Consider the following 19,617-nt stretch of genomic DNA (forward strand, 5'->3'; position numbering starts at 1 on the left):
ATTATTAAAATGCTTATTACTTGACAAGCTTTTTCTGTTTCTATTCATTATCCTACAATACATTATCTTTATTTTACCATCTAGGCTAGCTATGATCAGGTTCAGTTATTTAGTTCAGGAAAGTTGAGTGTGGATTTTAGTATAGAAAATATTAAATTTTTAATTTTCACTCTGGCTAGGATTAAATTATTTTTTCTTATTCACAGATCAAGAAGTTAGTATATGTTTACCTGGTCCGATATGCTGAAGAACAGCAGGATCTGGCACTCTTGTCCATAAGCACTTTTCAGCGAGCTCTGAAGGTAAATAATAGAGTGAGTAGGCAAATAGTTGCAATGTTTCTGCACAGTTGAAGGTGTGTCATTTAAAGAAGTGGAGCAATAATCCACTAAATGGTACAGTCATGTTTTGAAAGAGTTAAAAGGCCTCTCACGGTCCCTATTCAATGCCCTTAGAAAATAATTTATTATTATAATCAACTGGACTTTGCCTTATATGTTTCAGTTTCTGTATGTTCCTTTATGTTCAATATAGTCATTATTGTGCCTCAAAGAGCTCTTCATCATTACACCAACTAGTTGTTGAAAGTGTACAAAGAGGGGACATGACTTTTTTTAAAGATAAAATTTATGACCTGCAGCATTTTGTTATTATGAAACTCTAAAAACCCAGCATGTTTAGTAATATATGCTCAAGTAGAATTATAACCATTACTTTTCTTGTTAAAACATTATTCAGAGAAATAAACATTTATTTAATTCTCTTTTTCCTCAGCCATTTCCATATACTGGGTATTTAAATTAAGTAGCCTGTTTTTTTTTTTTTTTTTTTTTTTTTTTGCTATTGTTGTATTACATCCTATAAGCACCTGTTAACTGTATCATAAAGATGTATTTGAAATATTGAAAACTTGAAATTTTGATGAATATTTTTGCACTGTCTTTAGGACCCAAATCAACTAATTCGTGCAAGTGCTTTGAGAGTTCTGTCAAGTATTAGAGTGCCAATTATTGTACCTATTATGATGCTTGCTATTAAGGAAGCTTCTGCTGACTTATCACCATACGTTAGGAAGAATGCAGCCCATGCGATACAAAAATTGTACAGGTTGGTACTTTGTAAATAATACCAAAGATCCCTAATGTCGTGTGGAATGTTAAAGCCCCTGGAGGCTTATTTTATTAGCGCTTATAACTAGTCTGTCCTTAAACTAAGTAAACTCAGTGACTGTGTTTCCCCTGCCCACAAACATTCTTTAGACATCTTTAATTTTATTTTGGTTATAGAGACCCTAGGCAGGTTCTTATTTGTGAGCCTGTTAGGGCCTGTGATAATTTATGGATTTTATAACTTAAAAATAATCAGAAATTGAATTATCATTTATATAGTCCATCTCTCATTACACATACACATATGTTATTAGAAAATTAAGATTTTTTTTCCTGTTTATTGCAGGGTAGAATCTTAAGTGTGTTATTGTCTCAACTCACTTTGTTACCCCTTCTTCCGTCTTTGATCCTGCTGTTCCCTTCCTTGCCTGATTCTTTTCCAGAGCTATTTTATTAAATATTATTTTAATACTGATTTTTAAATATAGCACCATACCATATTTATATGATATTTATTAAATTATCGTATGATACCTTGATCTCTGGAAAACATTTTGCCTAAATAAAATAATTATTATCTGTAATCATTTGGTATTATTTTCTGTTACCATTTATTCCACAAACTTTTATCAAGATCATTTTGTGTTTCTAGTGTTGTGTTACATGCATAAGATGTATGAAAATGATAGGAGATGTGGTATCACATCCCTATTGAGGGAAAAAAGTCAAATGTATGCCAAATAATTAAAGGCAATTTATAATTGAATAAGATATTGCTATATGATAAATATGTACATACAAAGGCACACTAACAATGCCTTTGATAGGATAGGGCTCAGAGATTATCATATAGGGTTTCATAAAGTAAAGATGTAAAGAAATGGTATTAGTTAGGAAAGACTGGAGAAGGGAGTCTGTTGTTGGCATTTGAAAGAATTAAAAGGTTTGAATGTTCAGATAATTATAATGGTCAGTAGTAAACTTATATAATGTTTGTGAAAAGTAAAAAATCATTTTCTTAGGTTAACTGTCAGACAGAGTTATCTCACACTTCTTAGTCATTATCCTTTCTTGTTATCAACTTACAAAATAAGATCCAAGCTCACTACGATAGTTTAAAAGCCCATCACTGGGCTCCATTTAACCTCTCTTTGTCTTGAATTTACAGTCTCGTAGCTCAGTACTGCCTGTTAGTCCTCTACATAAAATGTTTTTATCTCATTACCATCTCTTGTTCCTCCTTTAGTCTCTACCTAGAGTATTTCCTACTTTTTCCAGCTCTAAAGTCCAGTTGTTTAAGATTCATCTGAGATGTCACTTCCCAGAAGAAACCCTCCACAACCTTCCTGCCTCCATTGGTGTCCTTCTTCTTTATCCCCATAATCCCTTATATATATCTCCATTATATGGTATGATTATGTTTGGGACTGTCTTTATTAGACTGTCTTACTTATCTTTGTATGCCCATCATTTAGCTTCTCAGTAAATGAACAGCTGAATTCTATGCTAGGAAGAAATTATATTATTTATTTATTTATTTATTATTTTTTTTTGCGGTACGTTGGCCTCTCACTGTTGTGGCCTCTCCTGTTGCGGAGCACAGGCTCCGGATGCACAGGCTCAGCGGCCATGGTTCATGGGCCCAGCCACTCCGCGGCATGTGGGATCTTCCCGGACCGGGGCATGAACCTGTGTCCCCTGCATCGGCAGGCGGACTCTCAACCACTGCGCCACCAGGGAAGCCCCAGAAATTATATTATTAACAATATTTCAGTGCTTACAGCTGCTGTTTAGATGCATCTGTCAATTCTGTGCATATGTGGGCCTTTGTTTATATTTCTTGGTTTTAGATGGCAGGTTTTATTATGCATGTCTCTATCAGTAAACTAGAATGGTGCAAAATTCTTATTTGGAAATTCTGTATATTTCTTTTTGACAATTATGTGTCCATGCTCAAAAATGATTGCTATCCTGTTATTTTCCCCCCAGTTAAAAAAAGATTTTGTGGTTTATCTACTTGCAATTACTTTCTTAAGGCTTTCCAACTTTTTTTTTTTTTTGGCGGTACGCGGGCCTCTCACTGCTGTGGCCTCTCCCATTGTGGAGCACAGGCTCCCAATGTGCAGGCTCAGCGGCAATGGCTCACGGGCCCAGCTGCTCCGCGGCATGTGGGATCCTCCCGGACCGGGGCACGAACCCACATCCCCTGCATCGGCAGGCGGACTCTCAACCACTGCGCCACCAGGGAAGCCCTCCAACTTCTTTTTAAGAAGTGGATTTGTTCTTTAACTATTTTCTTAATGGTATTGGTATCTGGGTTTAATTAATATGAGCAACTTTAGATAGAAAGATTAGGGCACATCTGTGGGAAAAATCAACCCGTTCCACTTTAAATTTGTTTTCTGTTTATTTTTGTCTAGACATAAGTCTCCCCCACTTTAAAAATTTTTCAATATCCTTGAAATGATTAGCTTCATTTAAAGTTAGAATTAAAGGAAAAAAACCTTAATGTAAATTTTTTTCTTTTTATGGTTTAGCCTTGATCCAGAGCAGAAGGAAATGTTAATTCAAATAATTGAAAAGCTTCTGAAGGATAAAAGCACAGTAAGTAATATCTTTTTATGTCCAAGTAAAATTGTGCTTTATTTACATAGTATCATTTTACTGTTGTATATTTGATATAATTATTCTTATTGATTTTGAGATGGTATAAATATTAATGGAGCTCATTAAAATCCTTGAAGAATAAAAATGTCCAGGTAAAGAGAAAGATTGCATTTGGAATTTTAGTTTGTTACATGTTTCTTCATCAGAATCTGAAGAAGAGAAAGTTGGGGAAAGAAAATTCTTTTCTTAACCTGTGGCTAAATTGTTGACTGCTTTTAAGGTCAGCTTTTTTATTTCAAGCAATGATTTATTAGGATTTTTAAAGGCTGAATCACTTGGGAACAAATAATTATTTTAAAATGGAGTATTCAGTATTAAAGAGATAATGAAAAATTAGAGGAGTGTGTTTTAGTATTACAAGCATTTTTTTTTTCTTAAATACTATAATGTTTTCATGTGTATAATGCTGTTTTATTGGCTCGGTAGAATGATCTTACTGGATAAATTTCCCATCTTTTGGGAATGTACATGTCTCTTCCTCCTTCCTATTCCACTCCTATTCTTTGTGTGTAGTGACATGATAATGAGATCTACAAATAGTGATGCATGGGGTCTCTGAGCAGACCTCTGGAGGAGCTGGTGTAATGGTATCTTTGATGGAGGCTTCTGCACCCATATATATGGCTCAAAACTATTCAGGAAAAGAATTCCAGCTCATCTTAGGATGGTATCACCCAGGTGCACGTATATCTGTATATAGCAGCTATCTGATACAATAACCACTAGACTCATATAGCTATTATTATATGACTTAGCATATGGTCTGTCTTGGAGAATGCTCAGTGTGTATTTGAGAGGAGTGTATTGGGTTGGCCAAAAAGTTCGTTAGGGTTTTTCCATAAGATGGTATGGAAAAACCCAACCAAACTTTTTGACCAACCCAATATATTCCGCTCTTTTTGAGTGGAGTGTTCAGTAGATGTCTCTTGGGTGTAATTGGTTTATAGTGTTGTTCAAGTCTTCTATTTCTTTGTTGATCTTCTTTCTTGTGGCTCATTGAAAGCAGAGTGTTGAAGTCTACTATTGCTATAGAGCTGTCTATTTCTCCCTTCAATTCTGTCAGTGTTTACTTCATATACTTAGGAGCTCTGGTATTTGGTGCATCTGTATTTATAATTGTTTTACCTTCCTTTTGTCATTGTAAAATGTCTCAATCCCTAGTAACAGTTTTTGTTTTAAATTGTATCTTGTCCTATTTAAGTACAACTTTCTTATAATTGCTGTTTACATGGTATATCTTTTTCCCTCCTTTTACTCTCAACCTGTTGGTATTTTTTATTTAATATGTGTCTCCTGTAGACAACATACATTTTTTAAGTCTAGTCTGATGATGTATGCCTTTTGATTAGATTGTCTAATCAGCTGACATTTATTGTTACTATTGATACAATTGAATTTATAGCTGCCATTATGTTTTTCTAAGTCTTAGGTCTTTTTTTTGTTCCTCATTCCTCTTCACTGATTTTTTTTTTTTGTATTCAATGGATATGTTGTATATGTTAATTCTTTCAATGATTTTTTTCACTGCGTATTTTTGAAAATGTTGTATTTACCTGAGACTATATTTGGAGACTAGGCCATTCAGCAAATTTCTTTTAGTCTATAATGTAGCAGAAATCTTCATTTCTTCTATAGTGGTTGGCATAATGAAGACAGAGAAAAGAAATTTGATTCCTTTTTGTCTTCTGTATGGCATACTTGTTATCTCCTTCTAGACCCAAATATGAAATCAATATTATTGATAATTGTGCTTAACTTGATTTTAGTAATAATAAAAAAAACATTTAGTTTCTTCTGTGTTGAAGACATTTGCCAGGTATTGTGGAGAATACTAAGATCTGTAAGAAACAGATCCTTTGTTTTAATGTAGATTGCCATGATTTCTGCTACATAATAAACTAAAAGAAATTGGTTGTATGGCATAGAAATGAAATCTCCGTATATAACGTGTGCATGTCTAACAAGATATAGCATGTCACAGGTAAAAACTACCTTCTTTGGAATTAAACAGAATTGGATTTGTGTTTGAAGTTCCACCACTTAGTAGCTATGTGTTAAGCCTTCATAAGTTTCAGCTTGCAAATTTTTAGGGCTTATAATTTCCCATGTATAAAGTTTTTGTTTGTGTTGAAAGAGCTGTTGTATATAAAACCCTCAGCACGTGCCTGACACCATAAAAGGATAAATAAGAAACAAATAACTCAAAAAGAAATGTAAAGAATACAATTTCTTTGTAAATTTAGAATGTCTGTTCTTGGGTTCTGACCATTTATTTCCAAAATACAGTAGAAAAAAATATTGTACTTGTTCATAGTAGGTCTTTAATAGTTGTTGAATAATTGTGAGAATTAATTTGTTAATATTCTTGGTGATAGTAATTAGGTATTTTCTATTATTTTCAGTGTTTTGCTTCCCAAATGGTCTGTGTCATGCTCAGAGTTCATAGGTAGATCCTTTGGGAGCTTTGACTGTCTATCATTTATAAGGCACTCTGCATTTCTAAAGTGTTATATAGGATACGTTTATTTTTTAAAAATTAAAAAAACACCTATATCTATTTTTCTATCCATATGAAACAGCAGTAGTTTATACTGAATTCTCTAATTCCAGAGCAAGAGCACAACGTTCCTTCCAGTGTCCTACCTTTTCATATTTGTAACTTCCTTTTTTCCAACATTAAGAAATGTGACTTGCATTATCCACAATATATTTACTTATTTACTCAGTCCCAGAATGCAGATAAAGTATTGTTTCAGAATTGCTAGCATGTACTCTGCGAAGAGTAGTGAGATGGGGACTACTAATTGAGTTAAATATTGGTTTAGAGTTATATTTATCGTTAGCCTTACTTCTATGAATGCTGTTGTAAATTGAAATCGCTTTATCATTGTATGGTTGAACTTGTTATATTGTTCTTTAAGAAAGCTATTGATTTTCTGTGTGGTAATTTTATATCCTGCTTCTTTACTGAATTCTTTTATTGTTTGATTTAGTTTTATCTTTCAATCTCCATTTGTTTTATTCTAGAAAATAAATCATATCATTTGCAAACAGATAATTTTACTTCCTCTTTTCCAATACCTATGACTTTAATTTTTCTTGTCTAATTATATTGGTTTATAACTTTAGTACAGCGTTCAATAGTAGTGGAGATGGTGGGCATCCTTGCCTTGTTTTAGTTTAAAGGAAATGCCTGTAATGTATCTGTGTTAAGTAAGATGCTGACCCTGAGGATTTTCTCTTTATCTTTGAAATATAATAGTTTTACCTGGTGTCTCAGGGTTAGTTGATATGGGTCAATTTTCTTCCTAGTACCCGGTGAGGCTTTTTAAAATATAGATTTAGAAATTATATTATTTCTGGCAAACTGTTGTCGTTGTTGTTTAAGCTTTAAATATTAATTCTGTTCCATTGTTACTTTTTCTTCTTCAGGGATTTCAATTTTCTCTAAGTTGCATTTTCTTTGCCTGTCTTACATTTCAACCAGTATCTCTCTAAACCTTTTTACTTCTTTATCTCATTTTCATTCTTTGGTTCTTTTTGTACTTTTCTTTAATGCCCCTTCCTAAATTTTTATTCAACTGTTTTCTGCCAGGGGCACTTTGCAACTTAATTATGATGTCTGGTTATTTCTTTTCTGTTTCTTCCTGATGTCTTTTAAAGTTCATTTCTGTTGTCTGTTTTTCAATTTCTGATTCCTGTTCATTTTTCTGATCTTGAAATTCTTCTTTGAGGCAACTTAATTCATTTTGAAGTGTTGTGTTACAGTTGGGTTTTTGTCGTTGTTGTTGTTTTGCTTCATCATTGATTTTTGTGTGGGTAATTTTCATGAGTTGAATTGTCTTGATTTTCATTTTCTGTTTTCAATACTTACAGATTACTTGCATCTTTACGTTTCTTTGGACAGGGTTGGTGGTTTGAATATGAGGTAGTTTGCATGATTCCTAGTATAAGAGCACCCTCTCTGTCAGAATAGCAAAGTATGATTTTTTATTAGATGGCTTTTGTGGAGAGGACATATATAGGAAGGGGTGTATGTCCTAAGATTATTCTGATTTTTTTTTTTTCTTGTAGGGGCCTAAATTTCCTCTTCTTATTTCTTTTTTCTGTCACCTTACAGTTTTTAAGGTGCTCCTTTTCATCCACCTCTTTTTTAAACTTGTTTCTTTTTGAAACTTTACCTTTCCAAGGTAGCCTCATTGAATCTTATTCTCCTTTGAAGTCTCTTCCCTGTATCTGCTCTGATCTCCCAGGAATCTTTTTTAGTATTTTCACACTTAGGGTCCTTTCTTTCTCTCTGCCTTTGATTTTAGTTCCCTCCTTTGCCCACCACTAACTCCTGTCTGCTTTGTTCTGGGCAGTTGTTTCAGACTGTCATAGATCTTTGTGAGGTTTTATGATGTATACATGAAAGATAACTCTCTGGGATTTAGGACTTATTTTTCTACTTATGTATAATCGAAGTTTGGAGATTCTCTGTATTTTAATTATGCTTAGAACTTAAGTTTTAATCTTTTTGCTTTTTCTGAGTTTGGGTTGAGAGATTCAGATTTCCCTAGGTACCATTAACTTGTCTACCCAGTATTAAATTATGTTTTGTGAATGCTTTCTGATAATTTTTTCCTTTGTGAGGTTATAATTTGATGTAGAAAGGTTAAAAATATTCTGATATCTATATAGATATTTATGAATCTTATCTTTATTATTACTTTTTCTTGTCACGTATAATATATTGAAGGGATACAGCTATATTTCTTCTCCCCTCCCGTAATTAATAATGTTAGCATTGACATTTGAAGTCAGTAATCCTAAATCATTTTTGTTTAAAAATTTCCTAATTAAATGAACCAGGTCTAATTTATTTCCACATTTTGAAAAGGAATTTATTTGCTGTCAGCAGGAGCTTCTTGGGATCATGATGATGATGATAACATTGCTATTGCTACTGATAAATATAAATTTGAAAGGTGTTAACATGTTTAAAAACTTTTCTTTCTTTAACCTCTGTTGATTATGAGATATACCTTCTGTTGCTTCTTTTAGCCTAAAGGAAGATTTTCTTGAAATTGAGATCTCAAAGAAAATTAGTTGTATAATTCTCATTTGAAGAAAAGGTAGAAATAAAAAGCTTATTAAAATATAATAGAAATGTTGTTCACTTTTACTGGAGAAAGACCAGTATTTGTCATATGAATAGTCCTTTCCCCAAAATAAGTCACTTTGGGATTAGGAATACAGTTATGGTAATGTAACTAGAAGAACATTTTAGAGTTACTTAGATAACTGTTGTCTGAAGGTATCTAAATTTTAAAAGGTATAGTAGAAGCTTAAAATTGTCAGTATAATTGAAAGGGAACATTTTATTTATCCTTGATCATACACAGTCAACTGTTATAAGTTTTTTTTAATATAATTTCTTTATTGTATATTCCTACATTTATCATTTTCATCATATTTTCTCTATTTAACATATCCTAAACACTTTTCTTCTTTATTGAAAACCTTTCCTAATGTTCAGGTATAAATTCCTTTTTAAAATTTATAATACTTTCTCTTGTTTTTCTTTAAAATGTAGAAATTCATACTTGTTGAGCAATTTAAGCTTTGTAGTGAACCTTCTTTCTTTTATTTAGAACACCTCAAAAGGTGTTTATTTCCTTTTCCTTTCAGGTTAATTTTAAAGAAATCCTTTTGTAGCATTTAACTTTCTAATAGAAAACAGTTTCTTAGGAAAACAAATTAGGTCAGTGCCTACTGAAAATCTGAGTTGTTTATTTATATTTTTTTTATGACAAAGTTTCTTCTTAATTTAGTTACAAAATGATGTTTAATGAATATACTGGTAGTTCATAGCTAAGCTGTGAGGGTAAGACACCATTTTATGAGTTATTGGTTTAATGTTGGTAAAAGCTTCACTATTGTGGGCAAAAAAACACACCTCTTCGTTTGTGCAGATGTTTTATTGTGTTAAATCTATTATCCAACTATTAGAAGATAAATGACTGATCTTTCCCATTTTCTATGCCTCAAGAAAATTGAAATAAGAAGGGGAATATCATTTGGGCTGTATGATTAGGGCAAGTTGGATGGCCATTAATTTAAGAGAAGAAAATCTTGGCTGCATTGGCCAACTTACACCATATTATCAATCAAACCTTGATGCACTTCTTGTGATGACCCAGCACTCTCAGGTTTTTGCAACGTTAATTAGAATTCATGACAAAATAGATGCAAGGAAATGTTTTGTACCCTTCATAATTTTATAGAAAATTTATTGTTATTAGAGGAACCATTTGCTTAGTGTGATTTTTTTCATTACCAGCTTGTCAACTAGCATAGATAATCTGGTGAAAATATGAACTCCATAGATGGAGTGTCACTTTTGTTGATGGTTCATGTAGTTTACCTTGGAGCACAGCTAATGGCTGAAGTTCATAGCAACAGCACAGAAAAACGTGGCAACCAAGGGAAGATAAATGAACCATGTTTATTGCTTTAATATAAAAAATACATAAATGGAAAACTGCATTTGAATTTGATGAGTTCATTGCTAGTTTTGTTCGAGTGATTTATTTTTCCCCTTATATAAAAAGCTACTATTGACACAGTGAGATGGAAATTAACTGTCTGTTTTTGGGAAACCAATATTTTTGTTTTTTAAATCTGAGTAGATCATTTTATTTTAATTCTGTAAGTTGTATAGAATATTGAATATTGAATATACCAGAATAATCAATTCTTCTGGCAGTGTTTAGGCTAGAGTCAATTGTTAAAACCATATAATGAAATATCTAAAATCATCAGTTTTATTTTGTAAAAGTTCTTTTCTTTATGTTCTTCCTATTTTTTTTGTGTTTCCATGAACTTTATCTTTACTTAAGTAGTTAATTATTTTCTTTCATTTTCATGTTATTTGTTAATACTTTAGAACTATTTTGTACCTGTAGCTCTTGTTTTGATAAATTTAGTACCATGTGGGAGCTGATTTTCCTTTTAATTGTTTGGTGTCTAAACATATTTGAGAAAGATAATCTCTAGGTTTGGCCAGAATAACTTGATTTTACATAGTATTCCTTAAATTGAAACTTTGTTGAATTCCCATTTCAATTTCATAGATTATTGTATTCTAAGTGGTATTATTTAGTTTTGTACCTTAGCACCCTTGCCAATTAAAAAATATATCTTGGGCTTCCCTGGTGGCGCAAGTGGTTGAGAGTCCGCCTGCCGATGCAGGGGACTACGGGTTCGTGCCCCAGTCTGGGAGGATCCCACATGCCGCGGAGCGGCTGCGCCCGTGAGCCATGGCCGCTGAGCCTGCGCGTCCGGAGCCTGTGCGCCGCAACGGGAGAGGCCACAACAGTGAGAAGCCCGCGTACCGCAAAAAAAAAAAAAAAAAAAAAAAAAAAAAAAAATATATATATATATATATATATATATATCTTAATATAAGATTGACATATATAAATATAAATGTATTTCACAAATACTGTGTTACTCTATAGTTTGATGTCATAAATTTAGTTGTTTTAAGAGATTTTTAAATGATAATTCTAATCTTTTAGAAATATGATTATCACAGAATATAATTTTTGAAGAGTGATTTGTGCAGAAGACATCAAAATGTGGTGTTGAAAACACAAACATAACTTCCTTCCCATATCAATAGCACATAGAAAATTATACATATAATACATTTTTATTTAGTTCACACAAATAATCAATTCTTTGCTTTTTCGATTGAGGTGCATACATGCTGGGACCAGCAGGCACCAGTACATGGGCAGGGCTGGAGTCAATAAATGCAGCTTCACGTTTATACTGATTGGTAATTCACAAAATCCCCACAGGACTGGAAACTTGTTTAGCATAATAGCAAGTCTATATTCTGAGCTGTTTTCTTTCAATTGTATTGTTGGTTGCACATTAATAAACTAAATGTCAGCCAAGTAGAGGGACACTAAACACTAAAAATATGAATATCATTGTATCTAATATTTTTCAAAAAGTACCATTTCAGTAAGTTATATTTCTATTTAATTGCTTATTTTAAGACATTGGGGAAATTTTAGATACTAAAATGAAGATCCCTAGTGTTCAGAAAGAATATGATATTAATTTATTTTTTCAAAACCATATTATATTGTGGGCTAACAGCAGACATACCAGTGTACCTATATAAAAATATTTGTATATTATATATTCTGCTTAGCTTGTATATTCATACCAAAGAAATCTTAATTTCATCACTTTGCAAAAACATGGCAATTCCAAAAACAACATTTATGTTTCATTAACTGGTCTTGGAGAAAGCTACCTTTTGTTGGTAATATATTATTTCAATTTATACACATTATTATATAAGTAATAATAATGTTCTAAAATTTTAGCCAGTATTTTTTCCTTGTAAATAAATTATATCGGTAAAAATTAACAGGTTGATTAAAGTGTGTAAGATTTTAAAGTATTTTTATACTAAAGACATTTATGAGGTCCTCACACGCTTTAAGATAAGTTCATTGTGGAATTGTGGTCATTCTCATTTTAAACTGACATGATACGGTCCTTGTTATTGTACTAAATAATGAATTTTTAGATTAGAGTTCAGGTAAGCTTTAAAAATGAAAACTGTGCATGCTTAATATGTCTAATCCATATGTGAACAATTTGTTGAAATTTTATGTGATGAGATAAAAAATATTATGATTTTTTAATGCTAATACTTCTAATTCAAATACTTTAGAAAAGTATTTGTTTTTCAGACATGTTACGGCTATCAAAGTTATTCTTTGAGGGAGTGACTCTTCAAAATTTGTTATTCAGACATGAACATTTTATTAATCAAATGACTGAATACTTTTAATATTGATTGCCATAACACCGATTGCCTCTCTATAATGCCTGAGTGGAATCCTTGATGGAAGGAAAACATTTTTTAATGAGTTACTATTTCTTTCTTTTCTAGTTGGTGGCTGGCAGTGTTGTCATGGCTTTTGAAGAAGTATGCCCGGATAGAATAGATCTCATTCACAAGAATTACCGCAAGCTGTGTAATTTACTAGTTGATGTAGAAGAGTGGGGGCAGGTTGTCATAATCCACATGCTAACTCGATATGCTCGTACACAGTTTGTCAGTCCTTGGAAAGAGGTAAGTGTTGAATAATCTTACACTTAAAAATTATAATAAGAAAATGGATGAGTTTTTTAACATGTGTACAAAAAATTAAGAGTAGAGAAATATAGAAGTCTGCATGTTTAAGGAGGACTAATTTTTCTCATGTTCTTTTGGAAAGCAGGAGAAACCAATATAAATGCAAGGATAATTGTTCGTTGTTTTGGCACTGATTGACGCATATTTAATGGCATAGTGTATAAACTTTCAGTATGAGGCCTGGCAAGAGCCCCTTGTTAGGAGTGGCAGCATGATACGATGTTTGCAGCGACATTGCCAGATCATGGATATTTTTGGTTATTAGTCAGTTTCACACCTTTGAGACCCAGCTGTTCCAGGTACTCACTTGTGAAGTAGGTAATGTGACTCTAACATATGTGAATTTATACCTAAGATAATTTCTCACCTTTACAGATAAATTATTGTTGAACTTTTAAACTACTTTTTTGTAGTTTTAAATTTCTAAAATGTTTGTTTGACTTTTTTTTCACTTAAGCTGGTAGAACTTTAGTAAAATTAATAATTAAGTATACCTTACAGTGAAGTTATTTGTTTTCTTTGTGCAGATTAACATTAGAAGCATACCTTATTCTTTTCATTAAATTAACAATTTAGAAAGCTTTATTACACAGTTTGCAATAAAGATCTCTCAGTGTATATCTAAGATTTAAGTGTAAGCTTTAAGTTGTTTAAAGAAATCATTAAATATTACAAGAATAGCACTCTCATTCATTCTAATCTTGTGATATTTCTTTTTTGTTTTTTTAAAAAGCAGTATTATAGATTTTAAAAGCAGTATAGAAAGTAAAAGACCAGATATCTCCCAATTATGTCATAGTGTTTTTTATACAAACTTATGAATAGGCTTTGATTGAGTGTTCAGTACTAATTGCTTTTGTTAATTAGAAATAATATTAAAGTGAGAGAAAAATGTATATAAAATGGAAAAATGTTTGTAATTCTTGCTTTAGGTGACATGTCAAGTTTTCAGATATTTAAGGAGTTTAAATGTTTAAAATATTCATCAATGTTTTCTGCCTTTAGTAAGTATCATTAGTATTAAAAAGTATTTAAAATTTTAAAAATATATCTTTATCCAGAAGGCTATCTGTAATATTGACTCTATCTTAATTTTAGTATTTAAAAAGTGATTGGGTTATTCTACTTAAAATTCAAAGTATGTTTTAAAGTATTCGTATGTAAAAGTCTAATACCACATAAGGCTCTTAGATTGATGAAAATTTATCATTGAACGAAGTAAACTTTTGATGGCACTTTTGCTGGATTAAGCAACATGTCCATGCTGCAAGTGTCTTGACCCTTTTGTCTCTCCTTTGAAGAGAGATTTTTGTTGCTAATAGCCATCTGTTTGATTTCAGCCAGTTCCTTTCCAGAATGCTTTCAGATATATTTTTTTCCTATTGTGTAAGATTGTAGGTAATTTTATGTTGTCTAACCACTGTCTCTATTTAAAATTTAAAATTTTACTTTCCTGTCGTCATCAAATCATCTTCAGTAGCTGTATGCAAGTGATCCCTGCTTTATCATTATATAGAAACTGGAGTTTAAAAAATGTATTTTCCTTACCTTATCTTCTAAAAGTAGACTTTAAAATCTCTGTTTTTGTACTTTGTCTGTTTGTGTTTCTGTTCCTTGAATTTTGTTTCATCTTATTTTAGATAAAATTAGTTTTTAAAGCTATGCACAAAGCAGGAGAGTTAAATTCTACACTAACATATATATTTATTCTTTCGACAGATAGTTTTTAAAATTGGTACTATAATGCATTCTTTGTGTTTCACATGTAGCTCTGTGAACGTTAATTTTTACAAACATGAGATGAAGTCTGATCATTGTCCTGGGTACACTGGAATTGTGCTAAATCATTTCTTATCTTTGCCATTTATTTGCAATCTGACTTTGGCATTATTCTAAATTATGTGGTTAGTAGACGAATTTTGTGGCTTCCGAGTGCGCAGCTGTCCTCAGGAAGCTAGCACTGCCGCAGGAGCAACCACGGGGGGCAGTGACATTCTCGAGTGTGCAACTCTCTGGCTCTTGCCACCATTCCAACGGAGCAACTTCACCTTTGCTTGCCTTTCATAGGCAGCTTTGCATATGATTTCCCTTTGAGAAAGACTCCTTGGCTTAAGGAAGGAAAAGAAAGAAAACCACTTCAGTAGAACATTTATAAGGGTGTAGCTAACTATAATCATATGTATTTTTTTTTTTTTTAGTTACAGAAGCAATTCAAGCACATGGTGAAATAAAAAATAAGTCTTCCTTCTCATAACTCTTGGTCGACCCCTTAGAGACAATTACTGGCAACCACTGAATTTCACTTGTTTTGGTGGTTATAGATTTTACTTTGAATAATACATTTCACTTTATTTATTGATTTAAAATGATATCGGACTCCAATAAAGCTATTTAAAAAAATGATATCGGTTGACTCCAAAATAATCAGGATAGCAGGCTTGTGTCTCCTTGTATACATGTGTTCTGTTAAGTACCAGAGGGAAAGATTTGAAAGTGTCAACCTTTATTGTAGTGTTAGAAGTAAGGGATTGTCAAAGATGTAAGACTTTTGGTGCAAGTATATTTTATAAAATGAAAGTTCAGGTGGATTATCATAATTTAGACTATGTCCACGCTCACTCTTTCAGTTAACCCATCTCTGTGACTAGCTGTTAATTCTGTTTAATGGAGAAACTTTAGAATGAGCAGTCCAGCCACTTATAGTCTTGGGGACTTTTTGGCCTAGACTTCAAGTTGCATCCAACTTTTTAGGACTAGGCAGGGTGATTTTAACTTTATGATTCAGTTTGCCGATTTCTAAAGCAAAGTTTGACCATACCTGGAAGAAACTGAGAAGTATTCAGCATTTATATCTGCTTTCATTCTTCACTTCTCATGTTGTAAAAAGCATACGATGGAGTAAAGAACTGTTAAAGTATTATAGAATAGAAAGAAATTGGAACAGTACTCCAGCAGAGTTAGTGCTGAGTTGTTAATATCCTTTTATGTCTCTTAATCATCAACACTTGAATGTGTTTTTTTCACAGAATTAGCAGAATAGAAGGGGGTTCATTCTAGCATCCCATTTCTTTACATAAGGCAGAAGTCACTTGCATAAATGCTATGTAAACACCATTTTATGATGTTAAAGAGCCATTTACCTTGAAGAGAAAGGATTTACGAGTGAGAAAACTCACTAAAATAATTCATTGACTTGTTACCTAAAATAATAAATACCGAATTCATTAAAATCAAGAGGTTTCTCTTTAAGTACTAAGAAAATGTGAAGAGTAATACTCTGATACTTAATATTTAGCAAATTATTATTTTGGTGTATTTTCTTATGTTCTATTTTATTTGAGATAGGGCAGTGCGAATTATTATACCCATTTTATAGGTGACAAAACTGAGATGTATAGATTTTAATTACTCACCTAAGGTAATATTGCTTATAAAAGGTGGAGCCAGAAATATAAACAGAATAATCTAATCCCTAGGTCAACATTCTTTCCTTTATATCTGTTCACTCGTGACATTTAAATTAAAATATATTTTTGCTCACTTTAATAAGTTTCTGAGTGTTTGCTTATCGTGTTCTAGTCAAAGCTAATTTTGAAGCCCCCTCCCCAATCCTTAGTGCTCAGACATTGCAGTTAGCTAACAACCATAATTACATTTGCTTTTCAAAGAGAAAAATTATGTTTCTCATTGAATTCTTTAAAACGTTTGTGTTCATACGTTTGAAGGGTAGCAAAATTGTTTTTTTTGAGGAATTGAAAATTAGTAGAAGTACTTTTTGAGATGAGCTGATATACATGCTTTTGTCAGTAAGTCCTCAAATGAACACATCATATACAAACAAGCTTCTTCAGGGGCAGAAGAGATTTTTAATTTAGTTTATTTGCATCATTATAGATCAGTACTTAGCCTGTTTATATGTAAATGTATGATTTGAGGAACAATTAAGTGTTGACAAAGTAGATTGCAGTCATATCAATTGCAGTGCATTTTCCATAATTTTTCTAACTGACATCTTTGATGATAAATAGTGGATGCCAAGTCAAAGCCGATTATACAGTGCACTAGGAATTCATGGGGCTGTCAGGGAGAAGACCGATTGACTTTGAATTTACATATTAATGAGAAGATTTGTTAAGAGGGTGCTTGACTATAGAAAATAACAGCGTTGTTTATAGGGCACGACATTTTATAAATACAGCTGATGCAGGAAAATGGAAATTAAACCTTTTAGGTTAATAAATTCAAGAGACTGCTAAAATGCATATTTGCATTTTTATTTTCTTAAATTTACCTTACTCTTTGCAGTCCAAGTGGCTTTTTTAAAATTCTAGGTCAACTTTGTATAATTTTCAAGGATATAAAATTACTTAAATGTTTTCTTTGTATCATTCAAGCCTATTGTAGGAGAATACTTGAAGCCTAAATGTAAGTCTCTAAGTCTAAAGTTGCTTTTATAGAAGTAATAGATTTTTAAAAATAAATGTTATAAAAAAACCAAGTAAATTTTAAGAGTGATTAAAAAAAACAGTAGTGGCATTAATTATAAACTGAAGTGAAACTGGGCCTGACAAGAATGTCTTTAATTTTATGAATTAAAGTTGAACTTCCTCTAGGATGTGATGGTTTTGCAAGAATTATCAAAATATTTTACTTCACTAATTTAGAACTTAAAATTCTGTATGTTCACAGTTACTTTTTAGCATATGAATCTAGGTAATAACATTCTGGTGGGAATATGTATGTCACTTTGAAATTGAAAATGATGATTTTACTTTTCTTCCTCTCATTATATCTGTATTTCAGTTATAAAACCTTATATAGGTGTATGAAAGTTCCAAGTTTACAATTTTCTTTCAAGTATTTTTAAGATACGTTTCTTAAGTTTTTCAAGGGTAGCTATAAAATAAGAACCCATCAGAACACAAAATTCATGTACATACTTCTTGATTAGCAATTTTCTGCAAGTACAAAAATATTTTGGGAATAGACTCGAAACTCCACATCTAGGCCCTGTTTTAGAGGACCCAAGTGTTAGAGATTATTTTTTATTTTTTAAATTTTCTTTATGGGTTAACTTTCTTTGTAAAATAAATTTTGTATTTTGTCTTACTAATGGGCTGTTTTTGAATCTTACTTGCTATTCTGTGGAATTTTTAAAAAACAAAATAGTTAAGAGTTGTGGTAGAATTCGTGCTTTACAATGCAAATAAAGTTTTTAGCTCACTCTTTCAGGCAACTATTGACGGAGGAAGGGTTCAGTGTGCAGTTTAATGGGAAACTATGGACCATGTGCTGATATTGAAATGAGGTCTCTGTTCCCTGCATTGGTTATGGAGCATTTATCTTAAAGTTTGCTTATTCTTTTTGTTGTTTATAGTTTATTTTTGATTGGGTTTTTTAAACTTACATAGTTTCTTTTCTAAAGAAACATTTAAAATTTTATTCAAGTAACATGTATGTGGTTAAAAAAAAGAAGTTAAATAATACAAGGCTTATAAGAAGCAACACTTTCCTATCCCACCTTTTCCCATGCCTGAATTAGCTCCTTCAAATTCCTTTAGGCTTTTGTATATTTGTGTGCATTTAACTTTCTCCATTTCTGAGTAATATACATATATTGCTGTTTCTTGATTTATCAATTTTAGACATGACTTTCAATTATAGAAATGGAGGATTTGGCATTCTTCTATTGTATTACCATGTGCTTCCATTTTCTCTGTTCCATCTTTGCAATATAATTGTATTACAGTTTTTCAACCAGTGTTTATTGTTCATTTAATTATGACTATGAATATTATTTATGCTGTATAGTAACATTTTCATCTCCTTTTTTGTGGAACTTTAAGTTCTTCCGGGAATCAAAAATTACCTCATTTTTAATTTGCCTAGTTTATCATGTCACTATTACAAAGCACTCCAAATTCTCCATCAGAAAATTAAATCCTCTCCAAATATTATTTTATATGCATTTGTTGAGATACTGCTAGTTGCCTACCTAATATCAGTTCTCCAACTCCACTTATTAAATAACAGAATCCTGATTTTTGTTCAGAGTAGTGATAAGTCTAGTTAAAAATAACCAACTTCCTCAAACACCCTTGGAGTCGGAAATGGCTATATGACCCAGTTGTAGAAATTGAGATAGTTGTAGAAATATTCTGGCAGAGATTCTAGGAAAGCTATTATTTTTCTGACAGGCTTACTTGACATATATATTTTACCCTTTGCCTTTTTTCATTGTTTCTTCTTGGAATGTATGTGTGATGATTAGAGGTACAGCAGCCATTTTGCAGGCATGAGGATGAAGCCACACTCTGAAAGTGGATGGTACTGAGAAAAAAAAAATGTTCTCCTATGGATAACTTGATATTTCTGTTATATATAGCTGAACACAGTCCTAGTTAGTACTGTTGTCATATATCCAGTATTCCAATAACTTCATACTCTTCCAGGAGACATTCTCCTGGAGGCTTTACCCTCCTTTTCTAACCTGATTGCTTGCTAGGCTTGCTACACAGCTGTTGTTCTGGAACATAATTTCTTCTCTTTTCTGTGTTAAATCCTCTATTTCTTAGGCCTTTGTCTCCCTAATGTCTTCTTTTTTGGTCTTCCTGGATGGAGAACATCTTCCAG

At 32.0% G+C, this 19,617-nt stretch overlaps 1 protein-coding gene across 2 annotated transcripts in view; it reads left to right on the plus strand.

Annotated features, from left to right (window-relative positions):
- Nucleotides 1–19,617, plus strand: part of AP3B1 (adaptor related protein complex 3 subunit beta 1) — a 263,029-nt gene that overhangs the window by 68,427 nt on the left and 174,985 nt on the right. For both annotated transcript variants that reach the window (XM_082621919.1, XM_082621920.1), the window contains exons 4-7: nucleotides 207–302; nucleotides 947–1,107; nucleotides 3,647–3,713; nucleotides 12,739–12,921. In XM_082621919.1, coding sequence (XP_082478045.1) covers nucleotides 207–302; nucleotides 947–1,107; nucleotides 3,647–3,713; nucleotides 12,739–12,921 — 507 coding nt within the window. The remainder of the gene's footprint in view (nucleotides 1–206; nucleotides 303–946; nucleotides 1,108–3,646; nucleotides 3,714–12,738; nucleotides 12,922–19,617) is intronic.

This window comes from Mesoplodon mirus (genome assembly GCF_964341445.2).
Source record: "Mesoplodon mirus genome assembly, chromosome: 5".
Taxonomy (NCBI): Eukaryota; Metazoa; Chordata; class Mammalia; order Artiodactyla; family Ziphiidae; genus Mesoplodon; species Mesoplodon mirus.